This window comes from Daldinia loculata (assembly GCF_022478755.1).
Source record: "Daldinia loculata strain CBS 113971 unplaced genomic scaffold F4817scaffold_7, whole genome shotgun sequence".
NCBI lineage: Eukaryota > Fungi > Ascomycota > Sordariomycetes > Xylariales > Hypoxylaceae > Daldinia > Daldinia loculata.
In genome coordinates, this window is record NW_026054861.1 from 558,991 (window position 1) to 579,050 (window position 20,060).

The window sequence follows — 20,060 nt, forward strand, 5'->3', positions numbered from 1 at the left end:
TACGGACAGACCCCTGGCTTAAAACAGTGAGGCGCCAAAATTTTACTTACATAGCTTCACACTTCTTTCACCCGGCATCCGAATTGATCTACCGAAAAGGGTCGCGGCTGCATTTGCGGCCGCCGATCTCTTGCTAGGGGTCACAGTTGACACCCAAGAGTCTGGCCCCTTTGTAACAAATGCTTGAAACGACCCGGGGGCTCTTATTACCAACGCTGGTTTCTCGGTACCTGCGAGATCTCCGGAAATCTATGAGCTGAAGACTAGCGGGAACATATCCAAGTCACGCATACCGGACCTTTGGAAACGCCAAGGCGCCTTGTCGGCTCGAATACGTTCAAGATGTAACGCGTGCACGTTTGACTCGCATTAAAAAGCATTTTATCTGGGAAATTGGCCGGGTAAGGGCAGGGCGGATACAACTGCAAGGACATTGACGAAAGGTAACATTGAGACGCCAAAGGAACCTAGTAAAATGGTAAGTGATGGGTGATTCCGAAGTAGTCCTTGAAGATTTATCGTTCTGCAAAACCCCGGATCTATGCGGAGTCTAGAATTCCTCGAAATCGGTTCGATAAAAATGTTGTAATAACATCAATGCTAAGTAGACCGCTCGGCTAAGGAGCCAGAGCACGTATAGATGAAGTTCCTAAGTTGGACGGGGCGTCATGCTATGTATACTCGGCTAAGAATATAGAAAGTCAAAGTTGTCATATTATTATGTACCGAGTTAGCGTGCATAAGCCGCCGTTGAACATTAAGTGGACTTGTCGACGGGCGAACTACTGCAGCATTGTGGATGTGTGCCCGCCCAGTCGGTGTCGGGGAGTTTCCCGTTTTACATACAATGTACCTAGGTATCTCCCGACTCACGATCGGAGCCATCGTCCCCAGTAAGATATGAGGAATTGACGACGAAATCCTTCTTGCGACGATGAATTATGTGGGGAGGAATTCTTCTCGAAGCACTTCGCCAAGATATCAAGCAGGTTTTTCTTTGGAATCATACCATGATACGAACGTACGTTTCTTCTTTGACAGATGGGCGCCGTTAAAAACCTTGTTGTACGGATTACTAGCTGCTAATATAGCTCCATAAAGTTTGAAACGACTATGCGGGGCAAGAGAGAAACTAATAGTGGATTACTACAGGTACTAAGGTACCCATATCCGCCGTGAAAGTCCTTGTATCAGGTACTTCTATTACATAAACATACTGCGCAATATGCACCAACCGAGATCTCAAGTCCGTAGGTACATCTACTATCTTGTTGGATTCAATGTTCCGACGCGCGCTTAGACATTTTATCGATCTCAAAAGTGGAACCCGTTAAAAAAGACCGAGGGCAAGGCGTCAAAGCGTAAATTTGAAGTTTCGACCAAAGTCAAAGCGCTCGTCTGATCTCTCTTCATATTATTATTATTATTATATTCTATTCTTATTAGTATCCTTATTATTAGTCACCCCCAGAGCAAATCGGTACACACTGTCAAGAAAGCGGCAATGCCTCTCTCTCTTAGTCTCTCTATGTATCCTTTTTTTTTTTTTTTTTTTTTTTTCCCTCGATGTCCGACGTCAGCTTTATTAGGCTATGATATAGTATCCACAACTAGCTCCGCAGGGCACACAAGAGGGCGTGTGCGATGCCCTTCAATAAAAGAGCCTAATAAAAGTCCGACGGACGCTTCAATGCAGTGCAACGCTTTCCGGCCTGGTTCCGATTCCCCTAGCTTTAGGTACGCAATTCTGACAGGTCGCACAGCCAAGCCAGCAGTTCTTCGAGACCCGTTCCGATGGGCGTCATATCATCACTTACATATAGGTCACTTACATATAGGTATCACTTATATCATCACTTCCCGATCAGTAGACATTTATGCTTCAGCTTCTCCGCGGCATTTAGTACTCAGATAAACCTGCATATGTGCTTCTAGCAACGACTTGAACAGATACGAATAAGTTCGCAGCTAGTTCGGAGTTCGGAGACCATCAGTCAACTCGTCCACAATTCTGAATATCTGTACATGTATACCCAAATAAAGAAAAGTCCGAGTGAGCCTAGGGAGCCATAAGGCTTGGCTCTAGACGGAAAAATCACGTTCTGTCATATGTGCGCAACATTAGAGATCTAACAAGCACTCCCAGATCACTTCATGAAACCATGTCAACGGCTAACCCTTATTAGTGCGCAGCAATGGAAGCACGACCATGACCGTGACAATTGCTTCCTATGTATGGCGCTAAAATGTACTTCACGATCCTTGGAAGATGCTCGGCTCTTGCCGACCCATAGAAGGAACTACTTTTACATGACGGCGGATGGCCAGCAGACCGCCATCTACGCCACACGAAACCTACATAGGGACGATATGTACTTGAGCTCATTCATGCGCGTATGTATATTAGTCTGGCAGGGCCGAACCGTTATTTCAGCTCACCGCAACTTATATCTCCACCTCTTCCCCACGATGGAGTTAAACCACCCCCGATATCACCAAGGAGTTCTGCATCAATGTTAAGATCGCCCTCGACATCAACCTTACGGTACTGCTGTTGGATGTTGCTCCTCAAAGCTGTTTCAGACACTGCGGCTTCGCAACCGACCGAACCACCCATTCACGACGGGCAAGCAGCTCTGGGTCGCAGACAACTACCCACTTTACCACCAACCGGGTACTGGACTCAGGGTATCTATCTGCCAATGCCCTTAAGGAGTTTTGATTTCTAATACGTGAGTATAGAGGCAGAATCTAGAGGCCCTGCGGCAAGTAAGAGGCGAAGCTCTGAATGATAGCGCCGATGCGCCGCATCATGCCCCAACACATGTTACACTTCTTAGCATCGAGTCCTGGCCGTGCAAACCAAAACCCATATCCCCACCTAAAGGATGAGTAACTTCAGGAGTATTCATGCCTACCCCATCGCCCCCTTGTGGTCTCTGTATACTCTGTCCCTATGCACTACATCGCCCCTATTTTCGCTGGTCATAGGAGTGCTTAAAAGGGGCCTACCTACTCAGCCACGACATAGCATGATGAGTTCGATAAGCTAAATCTAGATCAAGAGAAGCTAGGTTTGTACTATGTAGATTAGTATAACGGTTATTATCATGGACACTGGTTGTGGGTAACCAGCTCCTCTCGAGCGGCTAGGGATTCTTGCAAGACAGCAGTTATATTGGGAATCGCAGGTTCAAATAGGCGACTTAGCAAATATAGGTGAATACCTAAGTACCGACATCTCAATTTTGAAGATAGTGACAGACGAGAAAAGAATGCTGCAAGTCTACCTAATCAGCGTCCAAATCCAACTACGAATAGAGTATGTCATGTCATAGCTGTTCATATTTGCACCAGATTAAAGCAAAAGCCCATTCCCACCACGGAAGAGTAGGAAATAAAAAGGACCCCAGCCTCAATAAAATCGATTGACGAAGTTAGCGTGCTAAGGATGTCAAGTCTACTATTGTAAATGCTTCGAAAAGTACCTAGACAATAAAAAAAACAGATAGCCTTTAATCCCTCGCCCGGCAATGCATCTGAGATATCACAACCGCCCCGCACGATATTCTGTTGATAACTTCTCACGAATCCCGCAAGCTCCTAGCGCCGATAATCCCTCGATGATATATGACCATAAATAATACCTCCCAAGATAACAGATGATAGACTTAGTTCTCTTGCCTCGTTCCAAATTGCTACCGTGCGCTTCGCCATATAACCCAGGCCCTATGATGAAAAGAAAGAACGGTGAGGGGGTATCGGTGGCGGGAAAGAAATCGCATCATCACGTGTCGTCCTCTAGAGAGTAGACTCCTTTCAGAATCTCCCAACACCATAGAGCGGTCGCATCCGTATCTTTGAGGTCCCGTATCCAATCGATGCACAATACGGCCGTCTCGTTAGCATCTTGGTCGAATTTAGTCCCCATCAGCGATGCCCGTATTCGCATTAGGATGGGTACCTGCTGTGTCAGATGTAGGATCAGGAGAATGCCGAGGAGATTCTGTGACCAGAAGAAGAGGCATGGGATTAGTCTCTTGTGGAAACAAGTTGGCGACATCGCAATAGGCCACTTTAACATCGCCTTAAGACATTCCACGACACCCTCCGCGTCGTCCCGTGTCATCTGCTCAGGATGATGTAGGGCTTTGAAGATGAATGGCCTGTAGATGAGATACTTAACGTAGTAATATCGTGTCCTAAGGCTGGCGGCCTGTATATCCACCGCGTAAGGATAGGTCACAGGAGGGTTATCTAGGTCCGCCGAAAACATGAAATTCGTATGAAGGTCGGGGACGGGGGGCGGGTACATCGATTGATCACCGTACATTTCTTCAGCCTGATTCGAGAATGCCCCTGGATTATCTTCCTCCCAGCGCAGATATACTGGCAGTAAGCCTCTCCATTGATCCAACTGTTCGGCCATTTGCTTCGTCATCACGGCTGCTGGGGATATTGGCGTTTCGGGAGGAGGATTCGTAGGGCCGAAAGCTTTACTAAGTTAGCCCCTATCTCTAAGGCGGAGGAAGCGAACATCGAAAGGTCTCGATATCTATCGTAGATCCCCTAACAATAAGACTTAAGGATTAAAAATACACCCACCATTACTTAGCGTAGTATGAAACTCCACGGATAGCCGCCGAAGTACTATTTGCGAAGCGAAATGTTCCTGAAAGTGGGAAGCTTGGTTCCCGACATAATCTTCTTCGGAGAATGAGCCGCTGAAGTCAGGTAGTCCTACTAGTGATTCTAGCTTATCCAATCCAGTCCGAGAAATATTTAGCTCCATATTCAGACACCTGTACTCATTCAGTCTAGAACATCGACATAAATCAAGGTAAGTCAACAACATACGTCTCCATTATAGAGCAATGCCAAAACGTTCTCCGGACCAAGTCCCCTCGGTGAGTTGTTAGTACATCCGGGTTACTGAGGACCACGTTAATACGGCTCTAATGTGCTTGTTCTTCGGTGCATACCTCGTCAACAATGCCTGGCACGCCAGCGATGCCGAGGTCGTCATACGCCAAAACTCCTAAGCTAATTAGCGGGAACAAGAATTCATTTAGTACGGTTCTAGTTACCAGATGATGACAACATGTCCCATAATATATGCTAGACATTGAAATCGTAAAAATCGTAAGTAGGTACCCAGTCGTATAGATGCTAGCCAGGGGTATACTCACGCTGCTAATGCAAAGATCTGCACGTTTTCTAGACTGCATTCGGTCAGATTGAAACCCATTCTCTTTCTAGCCTCATTGAAAAACAGTAGTCCCGGCGGCCTTTCCATTGTTCCTCCCCTAATACCACTAGGACGGCCTTTATGTGTCTGGTCATCAAATTAGCAACTTGTCGTATATGGAAAGCGTTTCACTCTTGGGTATATCAGAAATTACACATCACCCCCGTGTAATGCAGGTAAATAAACGTGGGGGTGATGGAACTCCTAAAGCCGAACTTACCCCAAGCGGAGCGCCCTGCACGGCGCTGATGGCTACTTCACCAAGCGCGAATACTAGACATGTTAACGTCGAAGAGCTGCTCTCATCGAAGCCGTGGCTCGCCATAGCCGGTAAGACTTCGGACAAGAAGACTTGCCGGTCCATGATCGGATATATCAAGTTAAATGTGTCGAAATACGATTTAGTAAGTCTTTGCATTGTTTCCCAGTTTAAACTCAGCCCACCCGCCTGCAGCCCTTCAACCTGACTAGGGGAAGGAACTTGTAGTGATAGAGATGTTCCTTCGGTATCCAGATGGGGTGGTCTATAAATGTTGGTCGGTAGAGACGCGATTCGACCTTGTAAACCCAACAACATAGCAGCTCCGTCCTTCTCTAAGCTCGTTAAGTCGAGGCTCGGAACCTTATTCTCAAGGAGCTGCTGTATAAAAGGCCAGGAGAGCATCCTGTGAGTGGCAGAGACATATTGCACATCTCGGGGCGAGGCCAGGGGAATTGCTGAGGGCTGAAGGTGAACGTTTGTAGGAGGCCACGGGCTGGGAGGACCAGGGTCTAGAGACGCAGGGGGAGGGTTGGACTGTATTGGGCCATAAATAGATAGGGGGAGTGTACCTCGAGCATTGAGGCTATCGACCTTCCCATCAAGATTTCTCAACCCTCCCTCGAGGCTCTTCAGTCGCTCTAATATCTCAACGAGGGTCTTGTCTTTTCTGTAGCTAGTTAGTTATATCCGACACGTAACCGCGCAACGCAATACAGTTCAGGATTCCGTCGAATCTATTCGACGATGGTATAAGTTACACTCGGACATTACGTACTTGGTCGGTTGAGGCTCTCGGTATTTGCATTCCAGCTGATGGAGTTAGTAGGAAACAGGTACAAGCGAGACGAACCATCCTTACCTTCATTCGCTATTCCACATTTCGGAGTTAGTTGGTAAGTCTATGTCGCGGTTTAAGGAGTCACTAGAAGTGTAATTAAGAAACAAAAACTGTGCGACTTCGATGTCGCTCTCCTGGGATAGCTCCCTAGACAGGACTAAATAGATAAGGAGGACTCGGGTTACTAACCTGACAGGTAGCGCACTTTGGTCTCTCTTCACTGCATCTTTGTTTACGTTGTCTGCAAGACTCGCAGGCCTAGGCAGATTGTCAATAACTGACTAAGAAGAGAAATATGAGATAGATACCTGAGCAGCTATGGCACCCCGCTCCTTTCGACTGTTGGTAGGCGTCACTGGACCGGCAGGGCTCGAGTTATTCGAGGTACTCTCAGGATTCATCCTCTACAAACAAGAAGCGAGCCGGGGGGTAGGTAGGTGAAAATCGGGTAAATGGCCTCTGGTTCGAGGTCGATCGAGAAAGCTTCCTATCGACCGAGCACATGACAGATAATATGATTTTAGTGCTACGGTTGTGCCTGGACACGACCATTCCTAAAAAGAAGCGCGAATCCGAAAGGATGAGTTGATGCAGATCAGGTGTAGTATACTTGCCGCCTGGGGATTGAAGGGGCGGTCGCCGGGCCGGACCGCAACGCGTACTCGGCGGGAGTATGCACTCGGATATCTAGGAACCCCAGACAGACCAGGATTGTGGCGACAGTCCGGTCTAGGTCATAAATCCTGCCCTACCGAAGAGTGTTATGCAATAGGGGATCTTCAGGATGGCACGAGAGCAAAAGCTAATTGAGGTTTGTATTTTTTGGAGACTTTTGGGCTAGGGCAAGCAAAAACAGGTTGTTTTGAATGACTGTGGAGGGCAATTCTCACGGAGGAAATGCCCGACTCCGCTGGCCGGCCTCACCAAAGAATGGGAATACAGGGCTCTTGGGTTTTTTCCTTTTCAAGTGGGCGGTCGTGATTGAGAGGATACCCTCTTCCACTTGTCGGGTATAGTACTAATTCATAGCATGGTTAGCCTGGTGAAGCTTATCTTCCCAGACCGCCACATACTAGATAGCTTGGGTCTTTGGAGTAGTGTGGTGATTTTTATGGTGGTTGATGCCACGATAGACGGGGGAACAATTGAGTGTGGCTGGACTTGCGAAGGGAACCCCATGAACATACCCAAGTAAAGTGGACAAAACTCTAGGGGCTGAAGAAGGCTACAAGCCAGGTATGGATATCAATGCTTCAACCCGCCTAGCCATTGCGAATATGTAACCTACCTACTTCACTCGTCAACCTACCACGTGTGCACTCTAATATGGGAATAAACGTAGGAACCGCACTTTGCGCTCGCAACTTGCTAGAATCGCCAGTAGCGGTTCAGCACCGCTTCCATCAAGTTCGTGGCTTCGTATGAGCCCGGCTTTGGGTATAAAGCCTCTTGTGGTTGCTTCAGATATGACAGCTATAACAGCTGGTTTTCAAGCTCATAGGAGTTGAATTGGATAACAGCGCCCAGTCAGAAGCCATCGTGAAGGACATCAAAAAGGGTTAAGTGTTGACGGTAGATGCCAGGCTTGGCTACCCGTAAAAAAAGAGCTAAGCTCGACGTCATGCCGCATCTTGCCGGTGATTTAGGTATAAGATATCAGATGGGTACGGCATAAACGGAAACCCCCTGATGCCTGTCAAACCTGCGCTCGAAGAACGGTCAGCCCCAGCTAGCTCAAGCTAGCTGGCCGGGTAGATCTGTGACTGAGAGTCTGATTGGGGCTGCGTATGTAAGGAGGGCACAAGTAAAAATAAAGATACGGCACATATGTATGCAGCGCGCAGTGCGCAGTGCGCAGCATAGCTGTGGGGTGGATACTAAAATGAGAAGGAAATTTAATCAAAATATAGATTAATATGAAGTGAAAGAAAAAAAAGATTTTTTTTTTTTGAGAGGTCATGATAGGATTGGAATAAAAAACTCTAGCGAAATAGAAAAGGGAAAGAGACAATTACCCATAATTCCAGTGGTTCCCCAATTGATGTTGAGAGAGTTTACCAACAAATCACATGCTGACGAACATAATTGGAACTTGCTAAGTGAAACAAAATATAGTACCTGAAGTACCTAGAACCGGGCTAGCTTAATGGGTACCTAGAAGGTAGGTAGCTTAGCAGGATTGAAATGTTGGGGTAGGTACCTAGTTAGGTATTCTGCGCTAACGATTCCAAGCACACGTACCTGGAACTACTGGAATAACGGATGATGTGGGGGTAAGATGGGGTAAGCAAAAAGCGACCCAGTTAGCCAGTAGGTAATGGTACCTCCAACTCCACCAAGAAAATAGAAAGCGAGTTCGGTAATCCATCCGATCTCCCTTACCTCGAATGTCCGGTTTTTTTTTATAGCTATTATAAACTTCACTCATCTTAACCATCTAACATCTGTTATCTTCCTCTGCGAGTAACCTGAACGCAATATGGGAGATCTCGGAGGCGATGTATGACATAGGAATTACGTAGTCTTGACGAAAGCCGCTAGATCGGCCTAGACCCCCTGGATTTATCTATCACTATACATATTCGAAATGTGCCTTGCCGGCCAGGTCCTATGCAACCGAACCCTTAGCTGAAGCTCCCCTTGGGGAGTTCATTGGAGAATGCAGAATGCGGACCTCGAGTAACATATGACCTATCGATGATCTTACCCCTTTTCAGCAATTCTTGCTTGAGCCGCAGCCGAGTCCCGGCGACGACATCCCGACTACACGCCTATTCCACTCAGGGGTTAGACCGCTTATCCCACGTGTCCTGCTTCCCAACTTGAGGCCTTCACACGATCAATTGGATGAGCGGTGTAGCCCCTCCTTCCTTTTAGTCCATGATTGATGGATTAGAATTTATATCACTCTTCTTACTAGTCTCATACCTCTTTGTGGTAACTACTAAGTCCCAGCTTTAACATACTTCGATATTCTCCTTTTTGATTATGCCCATAGACACGGCATAGTCACCAGCGTAAATGAGTCAATTCAGTATTTAACTACCTAGTCTAAAGAGGACTAGTATAGCTCAGACGGGACCGACACCACGAGAACTAAGCTTGCTAACACAATGGGAGAAACTCAAGCCTAGATAATAAAAATGAGCTCATTCGGTTCATGCAGTAAACGGTTTCTATATTCTCTATTAAGAATAGGTAACACCGCCCGGAACCCAGTATTTCCGTTGTTCTAGGTACTCAAGTCCAAATGTGATCTCTATCAATAGGGGGCAAATAGCAAGCTAGACATAGGACATACTAAATACTCTAGTACTCCTCACAGGCTCTGGTTTAGAATTGTGCATAAAAGGCAGACCTTGAAGACTTCGTGACACTATTCTATCCTCAGAGACTTAAGCTTTCCGAGACAGAGCGATACAGCTAAACCGTAAATCCGTACCTCCAGCCTGCTGTTCAAGGCGTATAGCCCTTCTTAACCCCAAATCTAGTGCCCTCGGGCTAAGAATATCCTCGTCGTCCGCAAGCGCGCCTCTGTCTATCGGACCCTTCCTCGACCCTTCCAATTCCCAGAGCCTACCACCAACCTTAACAAACGCTACAAAGTGTTGTCCTAGATGCTCTTCGTTCTGGGCGACAGTATCTCCAAGTTGGACGCACGATTCGTGAGCTTTTTCGAAAGGGACACTGTTATAAAGCAAGTCGGCCCGCTCCTTCATTCCTAAAGGGATGGCCTGGCGACGGATCTCGTCCAGATCGGAGCCCGGTTGGATGTACTCCGCAGTCGGGCCGTTGATGGCGCAGTGCAGGAACCCAATGGACCCGCAAGCGTTGCCGATGGTCTGCTTGAACCAGATTACGGGCTCCTCAGGTCCGCGACCTTGATAGTCCTCCTTCTCAGCATCTTCGGCCTCGCGCTCTGCCTTCCAGGCAGGGGTAAGGGGCAAGATGACTAGTAAAGCCAGGGCGGGACGAGGGATGTGGGCTAGGAGTTCAGGTTCATCAAGCGACCAGACATCGTAGAATGATAACTCCCGGGACAAACCTAGCTTTGCGGCCAATTGGTTCATCACCTCGGGATTATTCTCTGCATGCAACGTTAGCGACATTATCTCCTCTAAGCAGCAAATGCGCTAAAGCGCCTGGTACCCAAGACAACCCATTTCTTTCTCTTCATAATTGCAAGCAAGTTGTAGTTGATATACTGATATGATTGCCCCTATTTAGAAGCCCGATATTCACTATCCGGACACTTAAGTCTTACGTAGTCGGGAGTTGGTTACCTATGGAAGGTATTTGAGGGATTCGTGTTTGTGAAATGTGGAAAAGGTTGTGTCTTAGACTCTTAGTGTATTCTATACACGGTATAGAATACACGGTAGGCAACAGGGACTACGTCGCGAAACATTGATTGGGTACAGGTATGAGGGCGCAACTTACATATCCCAAAGTTATCCCAGACTTACATAACTAGGTCACGTGTCAATGTTCTTAGTTTAGTTCAGTTAATCAATAATCGTTTGTTCAATATAATGCCTAACGGTGTATACATTATGCAAGGTAATAGTGTGATTTTGCCTTGCGATATCCCTTAGTTATATCTATTTTAGCTTTTTGGTATCCATTATCCCGAGTAATAGGCTGAACACTGTTACGAATACCATTTCCATGCCACCAACTTGGTGTTGGGTTAAACCGGACCTCCATTTGTTAGGAAGCTGAAAGCTTTGACTACGAACGCATCGCATAAAAGCCACCACATTTTCCAAATGCTCTACCAGCCATCATTCTCATCTGCAGTCAACATCACTCATCTTGTCTTTATCACCACCAGATCTACTCTAAATACCCTGCAACATGGCCCTCTTCATTGCCTGATCGCGGAGAATGAAAGACAAATTTAGAAAGTGGAGCAGGAATTCGATCACCAGCATAAAGGTGGGATGTTGGATGATCAGTCGGAGGTGTTGTTGGATAGGCATTCGTCATTGGAGAGACGCCACAAAGATTTGATGGAGACTCGAAGGTACATCTTGGACCTTGCATCATCGGACAGTAGCCAGGCACGGTCTCGGCATCAAACAGCTTTTCGGGAATTTCAGTGCAATCTCATGTCCCCTGGTCGGAGGAGGATCGAGGCTGGCTAGGTTGAGTTCGGAAGATGAATTGAGCAGATCCAGGGGTGGAGATGTGAGGCTTAGATATGAGGCTGAGGTTGAGATGTAAAGTAAAAAAGGTTAAACAATCGGGATGATATATATTTAAATTTATAATATAATACTATTTATATGTAATATTATATTTTATTTTAAAACACGTGTTATTTAAATAAATTATTTTACTATATTTATATAGTTAATACTTAGGTATATATATGTTAAAAGTTAAATGCTCGATTAATACATCCTTACTTTTTTAAGCAACAAAAAACATACACACAACCCGTTACCCTTTAACAACCGGACAAGATGTCGGCTATTTAAACCTTCTCTTCGATGGTGTTGTTTACTAGAGCGGCGTTGTCCTCCACGTGGTGCATTTCGGCAGCAAACGTGTGGCTTGGCTTCCATTTGGCGGAGTGACGTGGGCTGACTTCCTGCATGCACATATCGGCCTGCTCGAGGGACAGGCCCTTCAGCTCGGGAACGAGGAAGTAGGCGAACGTTAGGGAGATGAAGCAAAGCGAACCCCATAGGAAGAACACCTTAGCCCCGAGGTTGGCCTCGTCTTTACCGACAAGGTAAGGGGTAATGACGGCAATGATGGTGTTCCAGAACCAGTTGGAGGCTGTAGAGATACCAACACCACGGGATCGAATAGGTAGCGGGAAAGCCTCACCAACGACGACCCAGGCGGTAGGACCCCATGTGGTAGCGAAAAAGGCAATGTTGATGCAGATGAAGGCGATCATGGCCTGGGCAGCAGCGTTGTTGTGAACCTCTTCTCTTCCTGCGGTGACGCCAATGGCACCGACAATGAACTGAGAGATGATCATACCCGAGGCACCAGTGATCAGCAGAGCACGGCGACCAAACTTCTCGATAGTATAGAACGCGATAGGTGTCGACAATACGTTAACAAGGGTCGTGACTAAGGAGATGAGGAAAGGGTTCGAAATAGTTCCGAGTTGCTTGAAAAATACCTGTTGTTTTCCATTAGCAAAGAGGTTCGGTGCCTACGTAGGTAAAGTATGATATATATAAAATTTAAATATTCCATTTAATTTATCTTGCGAGGAAAAAGAGGAAAGAAAAAACCGAATCAAGATATTTTCGCATTCGATACTTACATTTCCGAAATAGAAAACTGATGCGTGAAAATATTCTGTGTCAGCTTTACAATTCTAAAATCTTCATCATTCATTTTTTGAGTGATCGCACTTACTACTAAACGTTAGTCACTGTATACCTTACGAAGGAATAGGGGGTTGAGGATAATACGGGACATTTTTATACATACCTGAAGTTGATTCCGGTGAGCTGTTGCATCATCTGCAAACCAGAACCGAGGAGTGTTCGTCTGATACTGCTGTTACCCTGAGATAATGATCCCTTGAAGCAAGCAGTCCATGAACCAATATAGGAAGTCTGAGGGAGATTCTGCATCTCGAACTCATTGTTGGCCACAATCTCAGCTAGCTCGTCCTTAACGAAATCCGAGTCCAATGGCTGACCGCGGACGTAAGCAAGGGCCTTAGCAGCTTCCTCGATCTTGCCTTTCTTGACAAAATAACGAGGAGACTCGGGGAGGATGAAAAGACCGACGCCTAGAACGATAGCCCATAGAAACTGAATCCCGATAGGGATTCTGTACGAGCCCGAGTCGGGGCGGGATTGGGTGGCGTAAACCACACAATTGGCCAGAAGGATACCGATAGTAATGCAGAACTGGTATCCGGAGACCATAGCACCACGAACCTTCTTAGGTGCAATCTCGGACATGTACAGGATGACAACGGCGGAGATAAATCCGACACCACCACCCGCAATTAGACGGCCGAATACGAACAGAACCTCCTGATTGGTGCTCACAATCTGTAAAATGCAACCAAGCATGAAAATGAAGCATCCTGCAATGATAGTGGGACGTCGGCCAACGAAGTCGGCAATATCACCACCTACAAGAGCGCCGAAGAAGGTACCGCAAGACAGGATCGATGTGAAGAGAGACTGTGTTGCTGACGGTAGGGTGAAGGCGTCCTTATCAATGCCGATAGGAGCACCGATCGTACCATCAGCGTTGACGGCGTTATAATCGTAGGGGACTCCGGTGTATAGAGTGATGAAATACGGCATGGCCAACACGCCACTCATCCAACCTAGATGTATACCTCATGATTAGTAACTAAAATGGCTTACTACGGCCTCGAGACTTCAAGCTCACCGGTATCATAGCCAAAGAAGATACCACCGAAGGCGGCAAAGGCGCAAATAAGGTATGCCTTGAATGTAACGGGGGCCTCAACGCGACCCACGTCGGCGGTGCCTGTGACAACAACACCGCCGGCCATCTTTTCGTCGTCCTGTCTTTCTCCCGCTGTGTAGTAAAGAGTCAAGCTGTCACGATTCAAGGCGTGCGTCACTGTATGAAGTGATAGCGGGGGGACGGCGCGTCTGTGACGGGGTAGCAAAGGAGAGGGAGCACAGAGACGGTAGGATTGGGGGGTATTTGACAGATATTATATATCTGTACGGATCCGTACCGACTGGTAGGATTTTGGCGGAAAACAACCTACAAACGGTATGCTACGAGATAAAGACACCGCCCCTTGCTTATTCTACCATGTTTGCGGTGGAACCACCATCCTGGTCTGGGGGAAACGTGGTACCTAAGCGAAGAGGTATCCAGAAGGCTTTGTCGAGGTGCAAAGGATGTTGTTGCCCGGCGTAGTAAACTGTTACACGCAGCGAGTTCCACGAGTCAGGTCAAGTTAGATAATCGTATATACCTGGCTCGATACGAGTTAAGTTAGATACGTTCGAATTTAAGGCTTACCTGGCCGTATTATAAAACTAGCCTAAGGCATCTACGTTATCGATACCGGTAAAACCTCGGGTAAAATTTTTCCGGCAATATAATTGGCTAATTCGGGGGGGTTAGCTTATATCCCCATTTATTTTTACTTATTACTTTTTTTAAATTTTTTTTTATATAACCTTTTTTTAAAAATATTAAAAAATTATCGTAATCTCGAAAATACAATTATAAATAACTTTATTATATAATATGTACCGTAATACGTACTTTAATACATATTTAAAAAAGTACGTATTATAATATAAACCCATTTATTTATTTTATATTATTAGTTATTTTTTACTTTTATTTATATTTTTTAATTTTTTTTTTTATAACTTTTTTTTTAATTACCTTAAAATACTAAAAAATATATTATTATTATTAAAACATATAGGTTAAATAACTTTATTTTTTAAATTTTTTAAATTTTTTAAATTTTATTTTTATTATTTTTATTAGTTTTATTACTTTAATTATTATTTTTATTACTTTTATTACCATTTTGTATAAATTTATTTAAAATTTTTATATTATTAGCTATTTTATTTATTTAATTCCTTTTTTTATATTTTTAACTTTTTTAATCTTTTCTTTTTACCACTTTTTTTTTAATTTTTTTAAAATATTAAAAAATATATTGTTATTATTAAAATATATAAATTAAATAACCTTATTTTTTAAATTTTTTAAATCTTTTAAATTTTATTTTTACTACTTTTATTAATTTTATTACTTTTATTATTACCTTTATTAACACTATTACTTTATACGGACTTATTTAAAATTTTTATATTATTAATTATTTTACTTATTTAACTTTTTTTTTTACATTTTTAACCTTTTTAATTTTTCCTTTTTATTATTTTTTTTTTAATCTTTTTAAAATATTAAAAAATATATCGTTATTATTAAAATATACAAGTTAAATAACCTTATTTTTTAAATTTTTTAATCTTTTTTTTACTTTATTTATTATTATTGCTTTTTTTATTATTATTACCTTTTTTATTTTTTATCTTTTATTTTTTAAATTTTTTAAATTTTACTTTTACCACTTTTATCTTTTTTATTAACACTACCACTTTATATAAGCTTATTTAAAATTTTTATATTATTAATTATTTTACTTTATTTAACCCCTTTTTTTACATTTTTAACTTTTTTAATCTTTTTTTTTTACACTTTACTTTTATACCATTTTATAACATTATAAAATCATTGTATGTTATAAATACATTAATAATTACTCGAAATCGTTTAAATTTACTAAATTTACCGAATTTAATAAATTGTTTATAATTATTACTTTTAAAACTATTTTATTTAATACGTTATTTACTTTATTTTTAATTTTTACCTTTATATTATATAGCTTTTTTATAAGTTTTTAAAATTCATTTTTATTATTAACACACTAATATTTTAAACATTAAATAACCTTTAATATTTTAATTTTAACATTTTACCTTTATAATGTTATTATTAATTTACATTAATTAAAAACGTGTTTACATTTTAATAATATTACAAAAATAATTAATATATTAAAAACCAATTAATATAATTAAAAAAATCGTTTGCAATTTTTTTTCCATTAATCGATAAAAATACCACCTATTTTAATATACTTAATTTTAAGTATATTTAAATATTTTTTAAACTTATTATAATTTTTAAGCTTATTTTTTTTATTAATATTAATGTTATTATATACTTTTAATTTAAATAGTTTTATTAACTTTTTAAAATTTATTACAAATTTTACAAATATTTTAATTTTAATATAATTAACATTATTATTTAATATATATTTATATTTTATTTATAATAATTAAACTTTATTTTTAACGTTTATTATTAATTTTAAATAATTAATTTTAAAAGCTTTTATTTTTTTATTAAAATAAAATATAATAACAGTTTAATATAAAACTGTTATATTATATAAATCTTAATATTTTTAAAATTTTTAATAAACTTATTATAATTTAATAACAATTTTTTTAATACCTTTTTAATTTAAATCAAATATATTTGCTTTAATATTTTTATTAACACATTACCGTTTTTAAATCATTAAAAAATAATATTGCGTTTTTTTGCCGCATTAAATAATTTTTTACACGCGTTTTAAAATTCGTTAACCAAACGTTTAAAGGTAGGTATAAATAATTTAAAAAGTTTATTAAAAGTTAAATTTTTTAAAGTTAATTTTTTAATCTTACATATTAACAAAATATTTTTTATTAATTTATAATATTATTAAATAAAAATTATAAGTTTTAACCTATATTTAATTTTTCTTTTATTAAGTTATATTTAATTAAAAATTTTTGCAAATAATTTTAAATTTTTTATATTAAAAACATTACGTTAAGTAAAAAAATATTTTTCCTTTTATGCCATAACGTTATTTTTTCAAAAGGTTGAAAAATTTAACATATCTTTTTTAAACAAGTTTAATCTTTTATTATAATTTTATAATTATTTAAAAGTTTTGTTACCGCATTAAAAAATATATATTAATTATAATAAAAAATATTTATAACTTTTTTAAACCGTAAACAATTATTAACTTTAATAAATATTAAATTCCATTTAATATTATTATAAATTTTAATAATATTCCGTTTTTATACTTTTATTGTTTCTTTATTTAAATCCCATACTTTTTTAATGGAAAAAAAACCGTTAACCAGTAAAAATACAAAAATCTTTTTATTTTTATTTAAATTTACTTCTCCAATAAAATTAATTACTTTTCCAGTAATAATTTTAGTTTAAACTTTTTTTATTATTTTACAAAAAATATTTTACTGTTATAAATTCTAATAAATATATATAATTAATTAATAAACCTTTTAAACAGTTAATAAAGTAATAAATTTTAATTTATTACCTTTTAATTTTTTAAAAATAAAACTAAAAGTAATAATATTAAATATATAACCAAAATAACGTATGTAATAATATTTAACCAATTTATTTACTTTGTTATTTATTAAAGTTTTATTTTTATATTTAAAAAAACATTTAATAGCTTTATTATTAATTAAAAATCAAGTTAATTAAATTATTACTTTACCGTTAATTAAAATAAGTATTTACATATTACATTATTTAAAGTATAATATTTTATTTTATCTTATATTTAATAAGTTTTAATTATGTTAATTAAATAATATATTATATTTTTACTTGTATAATTTTTATATATACGGTATAATTTAATTAGTTATATTTTATATTTAAAATTTTTATCGATATAATGCGTTATTATAGTTAATATAACCTTTTTACTAAGTAATTATTATATATTAAAAAAAAAGTAAATTTTAAATTTTATTTATTTATAAAACTATTGTTTAATAATATTATATATTATTTTAAAATAATTTTTTAACTAATAAAATATAATGGTTTTAAATTGCGGCATTATTTTATTAATAAAAATATGGTTATAAAAAACGAATAAATCTTTAAATTTACCTTTTACGGCAATAACAAGCAATATATTATAAATGTTAATATATTTAAATAATAATTACTTAAAGTTATTTAAAGTTTTTGTAATAAAACATTTAAAGCTTTAATTAAAAATTTAATTTTTAATATTTTAAATAAAATTAACGTTATTATTAAAGTTAAAATTAACGGTTTTAACGTTAGTTTTTTTTTTAATAAATAAATTATAACAAAATTTTTTAATACTTTTAATATACTTTTTTACATTATTAATTAAAAAAACGTTAAATTTTTTAATAATTTTTTGTTTATTGTAATAATAATAAAACCATATTTTCTTTTTTTTTTTAAAACTTATTTTACCTTTTTTATTAATAATCTTTTTAATAAAAATTAAATAATCATTATATTTTAAAATGTTTAAATTAACAATTATATAAAGTTATACGTTAATAATATATTTAATTTTATTAACAATAATATGTAATAAAATAAACCATATGTTATTAATAACAATAAAGTTTTTTTACGCAAAGATTTTATTTTAAATCGTTTTATAATTGTTGGTAATTTTATTATTAACCGTTATAACAGTAAAAGCGTTAAACATTATAATATTTTAAATTTAATATTTAAATAAATAATAAAATAAAAATAAAAAATAAAATAAATTAACGTTATTAATTAAAAAATATTAATATATAAAAATAATAAAGTTTAAAATATTAAATTTAATAATAATATTACTTTATTTATAATAAAGTTAAAATTTTTTTAATTTAAATAAAATCTTTTTAAAAATTTATTAATATGTAAATTTTTTTTTAAATTAATTAAACTTTATAAAATATGTTAAAATAACCGCCAATTATATAACATTATTAATTATATAACGTTATTAATTATTTTAATAAATAGTAATTAAATTTTAATTAATCGCTATTTTACCAATTACATCCTTTAAATTTGCTATAAAATAAGCCTTAACACCTTTAACTTATCTGGTTACCTACCAAATATTTTTTTTTTTATACTTAATCTGGGTAGATACTAGGTAGATACACGTAAAAAAAGGCTTACCCAGGCCCGGTTAAGCCAGGCCCAAGTCAGGTTAAGTTCATATCTGACTCGTGGAACTTGCTGGTTACACGCTACCATTTGGTCTCCTTTCAGCGTTATTATGCTTTGGGGTGGAATATTGGTAAATAGGCTCGGGGTCTCCTGTCGGGTCTAGACTGGAAGGGGCCTGCTGCCCGAATCAGTTGCTGTTGATGAGCCAGCGCTGATTGGGTTGCTGCAGAACTGCGGCCCAGGGTATATTGGCTTATAGACAGGGATGTAAAGGGCCGTCTCGAGCTTGGAGGGCAGTCAACTACTGCTTGGATTCGCCAACATGCAGCTGGATCTGACCCACAAAGCAACAAAGATCCCTCGCCCTAGTAGAATCCCCAAACTGGAGATTTGGGGAAGATGGGGAGTATGGAGAAAGGCATGTTAGTGCCAAAACTTTTCCAGCGGGTCTAGTTAATAGCAAACCAACAATGGAATATACAAAGCAGCTAGGGTGTTACTTTTATTAGTCTTCTAATAAGTTGGTATCAATATTGCCATACTTTTTAGGGTAACATAGTATTATACCCAATACGGAAATGGTTGTATGATTTTTGAGTACCTTATACCTTAGTGCATGTAAAATGTAAATAGATACTCATTTAATATCGCTTGATAGAGAGTATCGCATTTCGTGATCTACAAACTGCAGTAGATCTTTGATATTGTTGGGGTGCATTTTATACGGATGTGCATATATATAGGTACCTAGGTAGGTAGTAATATCATTTTGATCCCGATAACCAGTGTAGATGACCGGATCGTCACTAGGACTAAATTTCTTCGCAGGATAAGGTATAAATTGGTGCTCGAGATTTCCTTATGCAAGTCGCAAATATCATCAATCTCTGATATTAGTGTAATTAGGGAGAATGTGCAAGAGCAGGGGTCGACCGGCCAATTACTGAATTGGTACTTTCGTACTTCTTGGGCTGGTTGGCTCGGTTGGATGCTCAAACGCGTTGAATAGCAAAATGCGCCGGCGGCTGAGCGTGAAAGCTGAAAAGTGTGGGACGGATGAAACAAATAGAAGGTAGAAGGATTAGACTACTTTCCTTTGTCGTTCATTTTGAGAAGCTCGTAGTCCATAATTTGCCTGCTCGCGTGGTGACCTAGAG

General features: G+C 38.8%; 3 protein-coding genes across 3 annotated transcripts; all 3 read right to left on the bottom strand.

The window, feature by feature from the left end:
• Positions 1–3,787: 3,787 nt before the first annotated feature.
• Positions 3,788–6,749, bottom strand: F4817DRAFT_356764 (uncharacterized protein; the record flags this gene model as incomplete). Its single annotated transcript, XM_049305834.1, has 11 exons — positions 3,788–4,494; positions 4,606–4,802; positions 4,858–4,932; positions 4,983–5,038; positions 5,088–5,118; positions 5,190–5,335; positions 5,469–5,749; positions 5,807–6,177; positions 6,286–6,320; positions 6,538–6,606; positions 6,657–6,749. 11 exons carry the CDS (start codon positions 6,747–6,749, stop codon positions 3,788–3,790), a joined length of 2,061 nt encoding a protein of 686 aa, XP_049162227.1.
• A 2,758-nt stretch (positions 6,750–9,507) lies between these two features.
• F4817DRAFT_327927 (putative ubiquitin carboxyl-terminal hydrolase) lies at positions 9,508–10,793 on the bottom strand. Its single transcript, XM_049302097.1, has 2 exons — positions 10,499–10,793; positions 9,508–10,436 (listed from the first exon to the last, which is right to left on the bottom strand). Exons 1-2 carry the CDS (start codon positions 10,523–10,525, stop codon positions 9,744–9,746), a joined length of 720 nt encoding a protein of 239 aa, XP_049162228.1. The 5' UTR covers positions 10,526–10,793; the 3' UTR covers positions 9,508–9,743.
• Positions 10,794–11,664: 871 nt separating this feature from the next.
• On the bottom strand, positions 11,665–14,316 carry F4817DRAFT_327930 (general substrate transporter). The gene is made up of 4 exons (XM_049302098.1): positions 13,732–14,316; positions 12,809–13,666; positions 12,638–12,654; positions 11,665–12,490 (listed from the first exon to the last, which is right to left on the bottom strand). The coding sequence occupies exons 1-4, from the start codon at positions 13,856–13,858 to the stop codon at positions 11,828–11,830; spliced, it is 1,665 nt and encodes a 554-aa protein (XP_049162229.1). The 5' UTR covers positions 13,859–14,316; the 3' UTR covers positions 11,665–11,827.
• Between the last annotated feature and the right edge of the window lie 5,744 nt (positions 14,317–20,060).